The sequence below is a fragment of the Haemaphysalis longicornis genome, unplaced genomic scaffold, assembly GCF_048455015.1.
Source record: "Haemaphysalis longicornis isolate Haplotype H1 unplaced genomic scaffold, Haemaphysalis longicornis Haplotype H1 scaffold_1, whole genome shotgun sequence".
In the NCBI taxonomy this organism is placed as follows: domain Eukaryota; kingdom Metazoa; phylum Arthropoda; class Arachnida; order Ixodida; family Ixodidae; genus Haemaphysalis; species Haemaphysalis longicornis.
In genome coordinates, this window is record NW_027526203.1 from 132,334,171 (window position 1) to 132,344,138 (window position 9,968).

The 9,968-nt window shown below is 47.8% G+C and overlaps 1 protein-coding gene across 10 annotated transcripts in view; it reads left to right on the forward strand.

Moving 5' to 3' along the window:
* Nucleotides 1-9,749, forward strand: part of LOC144180230 (mitoguardin-like) — a 71,603-nt gene extending 61,854 nt beyond the window's left edge. For all 10 annotated transcript variants that reach the window (XM_077708642.1, XM_077708648.1, XM_077708636.1 and 7 more), the window contains 2 exons: nucleotides 987-1,103; nucleotides 9,445-9,749. In XM_077708642.1, the coding sequence (XP_077564768.1) occupies nucleotides 987-1,103; nucleotides 9,445-9,479 (152 nt within the window). In that variant the 3' untranslated portion in view covers nucleotides 9,480-9,749. The remainder of the gene's footprint in view (nucleotides 1-986; nucleotides 1,104-9,444) is intronic.
* The last annotated feature ends 219 nt before the right edge of the window (nucleotides 9,750-9,968 follow it).

Sequence of the window (9,968 nt, forward strand, 5' to 3'; positions counted from 1 at the left end):
GTTTCCATGTGCATCAACGCATGCTCCACCACCTTCAGTTTAAAACCGTCTGTGCAGCTCACGTACTGGCCCATCGTACGGCGCGCACCAGGAGCACAAAAAAAGGTCTGAACACAGCTGAACAACACCACCACAGATCCTCATGGCAAAGTCACGAAACAGCAAGAGCAGGGGAGTGCGGAGTACGTTTAGTGCTTTGTTTCCACGCCGCCAAAACCAGCCGGAACGGCAAAGAGCAGGGAAGGAGTGTGGTGTGCGTTTTGCGCTTTGTTCGCACGCCACAATGTTTTTATGGCGCAAGGTTTTTGTGTTCAGCAGGTGGCGCACCGCAAGCGCGAAATTTTTAAATTGTGAGCCACACCATCACCACTCACGTCTCCGGCTAGTGTTGAGATTTCTTTTTGTTGGAATGCATTTTTAGCATTTCTGCATGTACTGTGGCGTGATATCAAGTTACTGCGATCGTCTACAGCATCAGCAACCATGCTGAGATAAAAACATATCTCCGCTGCATTTTTTATTCAAAGTGTCAAAAAAGTAAATTCTCAAGAATAAAAGTGGGGGGAGGGTTCATTATGCGAGTGGGTTCATTTTGCGAGTAAATACGGTATTTGCTGAAATAGAAACTATTTGAACGGAGTCATTATTTACCTCAAAAGTGAAAGTCGCTGTAGTACAGTTTGCTTCTGGCCATGTCATATTTGGGTCATCTTCCCTACCTAGACATTCGGCCAGCAGGAGGCACTCGCATCAATCTTGGTGTGTCAACTTATAGGGTGGCCAGAAATGCCTGCTGAGTGCAGAGTCATGTAGCCAGGGTGTGCCGCTCTTCTTGTGTACCAAGTGCCAGGGTAACACCCAGGTTGGGAAGCCGAGTAATGCTCAAGATGTTCCATAACCTAGGCTGCTGGTGGATGCTCTATCCGAAACGAAATCTTACGCCTCTGTGTGTGCACCTGTGGTTCTTACTGCACGACTCATTGCAGTTCTCACGCGGCTTCTTCACGCACTACTATGCTGTCATGGAGCAAATTGTTCCCGTCCTGGCCTGGGGCTTTCTCGGCACGGATGCAGAACTCAAGAGCATGTGCAACTACTTCAAGGTGGGTGCAGTTTGGTATCACACGAATAAAAAGCTACCGCTGTTTGGTAAATTATCTTGCTCTCTTTTATTCTCGCCTGTGGATGAAGACAAGTACCTGGCCCTTGCTTTAACTCAGTGAGCTGGCCTGTTGATGTAATAAATCACAGATTACTCTTTACCCAGCGAGTGAACGAACCTAGAAGCAGGCATCTTCTGTTCCTTCACTGAGCTTTTCTGTTCATGTTACAAACCACTGATTACCCTTTCGGTTCTTGGCTTGTGAGTGAACTTAAGAACCTTTGGCCCCTTGCTTTTTGACTATGAGCTGGTCTGTTCATGTAACAAATCACAGATTACTCTATTGCATCCCAGCTGGTGAACAAACAAGTTGACCGCTTTTGTTCCTTCTCTGAACTTTTGTGTTCATGTTACAAACCACTGATTACCCCTTTCGTTCTTGGCTTGTGAGTGAACACGAGAAGCATGCCCCTTGCTTGTTAGCTATGAGCTGGCCTGTTCATGTAAAAAATCACAGATTACTCTATTGCGTCCCAGCTAGTGAGCAAACATAAGAAGCTGGCCTCTTTTGTTCCTTCACTGAACTTTTGTGTTCATGTTATAAACCACTGATTACCCCTTTCGTTCTTGGCTTGTGAGTGAACACGAGAAGCATGCCCCTTGCTTGTTGGCTATGAGCTGGCCTGTTTATGTAACAAATCACAGATTACTCTATTGCATCCCAGCTGGTGAACAAACATAAGAAGCTGACCACTTTTGTTCCTTCACTGAACTTTTTTGTTCATGTTACAAACCACTGATTACCCCTTTCGTTCTTGGCTTGTGAGTGAACACAAGAAGCTTGCCCCTTCCTTTTTGGCTATGAGCTGGCCTGTTCATGTAACAAATCACAGATTACTCTATTGCATCCCAGCTGGTGAACAAACATAAGAAGCTGGCCGCTTTTGTTCCTTCACTGAACTTTTGTGTTCATGTTATAAACCACTGATTACCCCTTTCTCTCGGCTTGTGAGTGAACACAAGACGCTTGACCCTTGCTTTTTGACTATAAGCTGGCCTATTAACCCTTTCGCTGTCACTGACGTACCGGTACGTTTTTGCATTTCACCTCCGCAGTGTCACTGACGTACTGGTACGTTCTCTATTGTGTGTTCAAAAATTCGCACCATAGCGCAAAGGTGGTGCGCCTGGACTGTTCGCGCCATCTGTCCAATCTTTCTAGCAGCTTGTATTTTCACTCGCTAGCTCTCTGACGGTGTATTGAAGAGTACGAAGCGACCGTGCCTATCCTTCGTTGCTGGGAGGCATGGTCGCTCCGCACGCTGTACTTTGTCGGGATGAGTGACCATGCCGCACGCGTGCGATTACAGGTGCAATGGTTGATGTGCCATCCGCAACGGGTTTCTAGGTTTTTTTTTCTGTTCCTGCGCATGCTACGGCATGCCAGGTTAGCACAGCGTGCCGTCGCCTCTCCAATATACCGAAACATCACTCAATCGTGTCTTTCGCTTGCTCTGCGCACCCTCACTTGCCGCTGCCAGCAGCAAATGAGGTTGTTATATCAATGTTGTATGCCCTTTGTATCGCTATCTGCCATCATGATTTCAACGCATCACTTATGTGCGTTGTGCGGGCTGCTAAACGTGCTCCCACCATGCGTGCGGTTACTTTCGGGTGGCTGACCGCGCGGGGCCTTCGACTTCGGACAGGAGCGCTGGTTCTCCCTATTCCGATCCGAATACGAGGCTAGCTCGGATTCACATTCTGAGAGTTTCTCAGCTGAGGAAGGGGTGCCAGTTCCAGAGCGTCAGATTCTGATGTTGAAATGGTGGGGTCGTTGTCCTGGAAATGTGCATGGAAAACTGAATATGTCTGGAAGAAAGACGGTTATGTTCGGATGCTGTCATAGTCAAATAAATAACTACGCTCCTTCCTGATATACTGGAAAACAAGCCCACACTGGTTGCGTCATGGCAGGAAACGCCTGACAGTGAAAGGGTTGATAACAAATCACAGATTGCTCTACTCCATCCCAGCTACTGAATGGACATAAGAAGCTGGCCTCTTTTGTTTTGTTCTCGGCTTGTGAGTGAACACATGCTGACCCCCTTGTTTTTTGACTATGAGATGACCTGTTCATCTAACAGTTCAGATTATTCCGTCCCAGCTAGTGAATGAACACAAGAAGCTGGCCTCTTTTGTTCTTTCACTGAACTTTTGTGTTCATGTTACGAACCACTAATTACCCTTTCCGTTCTTGGCGTGTGAGTGAACACAAGAAGCTGGCCCCTTGCTTTCTGACTGGGCTGGCGTGTTCATGTAATAAATCACAGATTACTCTATTGCGCCCCAGCTAGTGAACAAACATAAGAAGCTGGCCGCTTTTGTTCCTTCACTGAACGTTTTTGTTCATGTTATATACCACTGATTACCCTTTCCGTTCTTGGCTTGTGAGTGAACACAAGAAGCTTGCCCCTTGCTTTTTGACTATGAGCTGGCCTGTTCATGTAACAAATCACAGATTACTCTATTCCTTCCCAGATAGTGAACGAACACAAGAAGCTAACCACTTTTATTCCTTCACTGAACTTTTATGTTCATGTTACAAACCACTGAATACCCCTTTTGTTCTTGGCTTGTGAGTGAACACAAGAACCTTGCTCCTTGCTTTTTGGCTATGAGCTGACCTGTTCATATAACAAATCGTGGATCACCCTATTTCGTGCCAGCTAGTGAACGAACATAAGAAGCTGGCCACTTTTGTTCCTTCACTGAACTTTTATGTTCATGTTACAAACCACTGAATACCCCTTTTGTTCTTGGTTTGTGAGTGAACACAAGAACCTTGCTCCTTGCTTTTTGGCTATGAGCTGACCTGTTCATATAACAAATCATAGATCACTCTATTTCGTGCCAGCTAGTGAACGAACATAAGAAGCTGGCCACTTTTGTTCCTTCACTGAACTTCTTTGTTCATGTTACAGGCCACTGATAACCCCTTTTGTTCTTGGCTTGTGAGCGAACACAAGAAGCTGGCCCCTTGCTTTTTGACTATGAGCTGACCTGTTCATGTAACAATACAAATTATTCCATCCCAGCTAGTGAATGAACATAAACTGGCCTCTTTTGTTCTCGGCTTGTGAGTGAACACATGCTGGCCCCTTTTTGACTGAGCTTGCTTGTAAATGTAACAAGTCACGGATTATTCTGTCCCAGCTAGCAAACGAACACAAGAAGCTGCCCTCTTTTGTTCCTTCACTGAGCTTTTGTGTTCATGTTACAAACCACTGGTTACCCTTTCCGTTCTTGGCTTGTGAGGAAACACAAGAAGCTGGCCCCTTGCTTTCTGACTGTGGGCTGGCGTGTTCATGTAATAAATCACAGTTTACTCTATTGCGTCCCAACTTTTTGTTCATGTTATATAACACTGATTACCCCTTTCTTTCTTGGATTGTGAGTGAACACAGGAACCTTGCTCCTTGCTTTTTGACTATGAGCTGACCTGTTCATATAACAAATAGATTACTCTATTCCGTTCCAGCTAGTGAACGAACATAAGCTGGCCACTTTTGTTCCTTCACTGAACTTCTGTGTTCATGTTACAAGCCACTAATACCCTTTTCGTTATTGGCTTGTGAGCGAACACAAGAAGCTGGCCCTTGACTATGAGCTGACCTGTTCATCTAACAATTCAGGTTATTCCGTCCCAGCTAGTGAATGAATAAGAAGCTGGCCTCTTGTTCCTTCACTGAACTTTTGTGTTCATGTTACAAACCACTGATTACCCCATTTGTTCTTTGCTTGTGAGTGAACACAAGCTGGCCCCTTGCTTTTTGACTATGAGCTGACCTGTTCATGTAACAATACAAATTATTCCATCCCGGCTAGTGAATGAACATAAGCTGGCCTCTTTTGTTCTCGGCTTGTGAGTGAACACATGTGTTAGATGTGTAGAAGTACGGATGGCCGAGCGGTAGGAAGTGACTACCGTGAACAGTAGGCCATCAGGCCCGTGAAAGACGTGAGAACATGCCGAGCTGTTTGCCCAGAACGAACTGTGTTTATTTTTCCCAAACCGGCCACTCGCCGCTGTGCCAGGCTTGCACGGCTGAATATAAAACTATCAGCGCCGCATGAGCTAACATTGTAACACTCCTCCCCTCTTAAGAGGGGGGTACCTATGGGGAGTGCCTATTCACTGGTTTCCTAGTCCTCGTGCCACGTCGCAACTTCGGTGTGCTAGGCTTAGGCACGACAGAGTCACTGTTCACGTGCACACCACTGTTGAGTGCAGTCCCGTCGCTGTTACTCCCAGAGAAACTATTTCCAGGTGGCTGTTCCTGATGAGGCACTTCCGGAACAGCTGGTGCATGGAGAGGTGGCGGCTCCAGCTGTGGTGGAGCTGCAGCGATAGCAGTTTCAGGAGAGGTCAGAAGTGTTGCTGTCGGCACAAGGCGCAAGTGGTCGCTGTGTCGGTTTCCCAAGGTGCCATCTTCAAAATGGACACTGGCTGATGACGGAGTGACGTCCACAACACTGGCAGGCACCCAAGGTGTACCCCTGCGGAAGTTTCGCGCATACACGTCATCACCTGGCTGCAGTGATGGGGCCTGCCAGGACCGGCATACAGCTTCTGCTTGAGTTGTTTTAGAAGTACAGATGCCTGCAGGCTTGGCCTCAGGACATCCAACGGAGTCTTGAACATTCTTCCCGTCAAAAGTTCACACGGTGGCCGACCTGTAACTTCATGTGGTGTGGTCCTGTAGTGGAATAGGAACCTGGAGATCTGTGTTTGGAAGTTCCCAGAACCAGACTTCTTGAGTTTGTTCTTTACAGTTTGTACAACTCGTTCAGCTGCACCGTTTGAGGCAGGGTGATACGGCGGTACGAGCATGCGGCGTATTCCATTTCGAGCACGGGTGAAGGCAGGACCGTTGTCGGGAACTATGACATCAGGCAGGCCATGCTGAGCGAATGCAATTCTCAAGGCAGAAATGGTAGCTTCTGCAGATGTGGAAGATACAGGAAAGACTTCTATCCACTTTGAGAACGCATCCACAATAACCAAGAACGTGTGACCTAGGAATGGTCCCCCAAAGTCAATGTGAAGTCTTGACCAGGGTCTCTGTGGAAAAGGCCATGGCATCTGCTGAACCGGCTGTGCAGCTCGATGTTGGGTCTGGCACGTGGAGCAGCTCTTCACACTGTTGGCAATGTCATTGTCAATGCCTGGCCACCAAACATGGCTCCTGGCAATCATCTTGCTCTTCTTGATACCCGGGTGGCTGGCATGAAGAATGCCAAGAACTTGGGCCTGCAATGATTTTGGAATCACGACTCTTGATCCCCAGAGTAGGCAACCCTCATGGAGACTGAGTTCTGAGCTTCTGGTATTGAAGGGGTTCCACTCTGGTCCCACTGGGAGGCTTTCTCCTTTCAGAACAGCAAGAACAACATGACCCAGAACTGGATCATTTCTTGTGGCTTGGGCCACAACACCAGGTGAAAGCAGTCGCGGATATGCCTCCTCCAGCAAGATGATGTCAGCAGGTCGTGGTAATGCAGTGGTGTCAGTTGGCAGAGGCAGTGTACTAAGAGCATCAGCGTGGCCGAGCTCTTTGCAAGGCTTGTATACAAGTTCGTACTTGTACGCAGAAAGCTTGAGAGTAGGGATGGGCGAATATTCGGTATTGTCGAATATTCGATCGAATAGCTCTCTATTCGTTATTCGCTTCGATCCGAATGCGGGTATTCGATATTTTCGAATTATTCGATGCTCCCGAATAGGCAGCTAAAAGCCAAGCTTTTCGGTCAAGCTTTCCGAGAGTTACCCCAGGCTTGGCTCAAGACCCACCGACGCGGACATTTCTATTATCAGTGCCGGCACTGCCGAGTTGTTGCCTTGCCTAGAGGTTCGACGAAGCTCTCAGCCGCCAGCACACTTAAGTTAAAAAAAAAAAGGCGGCACTGAAACGGCACCGCTCCGAACATAGCGGCACCAAGCCAGCAGACTTGTACAGGCCGCCATTTTGAATAGGCTCGCACAGCGCGGCAGTACGCCGCACCAACACCTCCTGGAGGCGTTGGCCGCACTAAGCGAGCCTATTCAAAATGGCGGCCAGCCACTTGCGCTTTGCTTGGCTACGGCCGAGGATACTAGTGGCTACAATACTTTTTTTTAGCGGAGCTTCTAGGCGGCGCTTAACTCTGCGAGTTTCTAGGCGGCGCTTAAACTTGTGAATGAGCAGCCGGCGGAAACTGCTGCACCTAGAGCATGTGGCGCAACAGTCATTTCTTCATGAAAACTTGTGAATACAGCAAAGGAAAGCTGTGTTTTAGATTTTGCAATAAATGTTCAACTGGTAATAGTTTTACACAATGCTGTGCCTACGTGAGTTCTAATTATTAGAAAAAAATGTGTACATTAGTCAGGTCACAAGTTGCTCATTTGTCTTTGTGATTTGCAATGTGTACTATTCGAACTATTCGATTCGAAATTATTCGACCAAATCACTGTTCGCTTCGAATTCGCTTCGAACCTCGAAATCTATATTCGCCCATCCCTACTTGAGAGCCCACCTGACCATGGTAATGGGCTTGTTGGCACCCAGCAGTCCAAGAAGTGGCTTGTGGTCAGTGTGTGCTTCGAATGAGATGCCCCACAAGTACTGGTGGAACCGATCCACGCCAAACACTAAAGCCAATGCCTCCTTGTCGAGTTGACTGTAGTTTTGTTCTGCTTTTGACAAGCTCCTTGAGGCAAAAGCAATGGGATGTTCCCGGCCATCAGCATCTTTATGTGCCAGGACTGCACCTATACCATAAGGCGATGCGTCGCAGCTGAGACAAACAGGCCTGGCAGGGTTGAAATGCACAAGAACTGGAGCTGATGTCACCAAGTGCTTGCAGGCAGTAAATGCATCTTGTTGTTCTTGTCCCCACTCCCACTTCTTCCCTTCGCCAAGAAGCAAGTGCAGTGGACGAAGGAGTGATGAAAGATTGGGTAAGAAGCGCCTGTAGAAGTTGACAAGTCCCAAGAAACTCTGAAGTTCCTTGACATCTTGAGGCACAGGAGCATGCAGAATGGCTGCTGCCTGCCAAGACGACAAGAAGCATTTCATACCCTGCCCCATCAGCAGTTGCTGTTTTACTACGGCCTCACTGGACATCTACTTTCGCGGAACAGGATGGCTACCATTTTCAGTCAATGGGCCCTGTATACCTGGCATTAACATTTACGTTTGCAGACACTGTTTGCTTTGTTTAATGTTAGCTGTTCCCACTGTTCTGGCTGAATATTTGCTCGTTTTGTGCAAACATAAGAGAAATGACTCAAAGTTCTGAAAACCTTCTTGAAAGTAACCAGCTCCCATTATACAACCCCTTATCACAAAAATGCGCAAAATTGTCTTCTGTGTAAGTGTAAATTTTTTGTTTTTTCATTCTAAGTGTACAACTTACAGCAAAGCTGTAGTATAGGCTGAGCATTGTACTCATTACCACTGTACCTTCGTAAGCATGGTTCATCAACAGTAGACGTTAGAGATCTTCAGGTAGTCAAAATTAATCCGGAGCCCTCCACTACGGCGCGCCTGTGTAGCGTTGGCGCGTTAAACCTCATGATCACTCAATCAATCTCTGGCAATGACGAGAGGTTGAGATCACTGTGATCTCTATGTAGCAATGTGGTGCTCACCGGCCGGGCGGCATGTTCATGCTGCCGACCACGTGATCGTACCACTTCTGTGACACAGTGAGGGTGCCAACATGGCTCTGGCTGTGATCACAAGCTGGCATGGGTAGCTGCAACTACAGCTCATTATTGTCCTGTTGGCGAAAGTAATGTTGCATGTGATGGAAAGCAGGCGATGTTGCAGGTGTAATTGCTCGAGAACTGGTTGCCCGCTGGCCCCTTCTGTATTAAATAACTTCTTGCGAAAGCTAACCGTTGGTCACAAGTATGGCGTCACTGGAACACAAAAATGGTCCCTAGTGGTCAACAGCTTGAAGAATAAACCCACATTTCTCAGGGAGGCTCCTATAAACAAAGCAAGTTGAAAAGAACCTCGGTTAACTTTCGCTTTTGGTGGGATTTGAAGCGGCAGCCTGCGGAACGCGAGACAAGCGACAAGCAGACCCGTGCGGCGAGATTGTTGGCAAAGGCTGTCGATTTGGTGGTAGCAGTCTGGCGTGCCGCGGAGCACAGTTGAGCGTGCTCTATAAACGGTGCATGGACAGCATCGATGTGAACCCAGTGTGATGTCATTGTGGTAGTCTGTGGGGTGTTTGCGAACAGCAAATGTGGCGCAAAAGGGTTGAGAACTGGGCTCCTCGTGGTGCAGGACGAGGTGGAGGCGCTGGTGTGCGACATGTTTGATGCCAGCCGCAGCCGCTACACGAGCGTGGATGACTTGGCACAGGACATCCTCCACAACAGCCAGCTGCACTACGACCGGCTGTGCCAGGCCCTCGAGGGGGCTCTGCTGCCCGACCCCCCACCCTGCTCCTGACCCACACCCATTGAAATTGCCCCCTAGCGAACAGTTAGCATATCGTGTAGGCGTTCCCAGTGGAGCACCAGGGCCCCACTGCTGTGTACGCAGTAAGTGTACAATTATGACGTAATAAAAAACTAAGAAGCTGCTTCTGATGCGTGAAGGTCTGCGCTGGACCATGCAACCTTCTTTATCTTCAGCGCCCTGCTTTAGCCTGGGTTTACTTGGAAAGGGAAAAAAATGGAACGAAATAAAAACCGCTCATTTCTTTTATTGCTGGGTGGAGAAACTTCAACAAGATGTGGCTGAAGTACACAAGATGTGGCCACGAATACTTTGCCGCTTAGCCTCAGATGACCACAATAAATAAG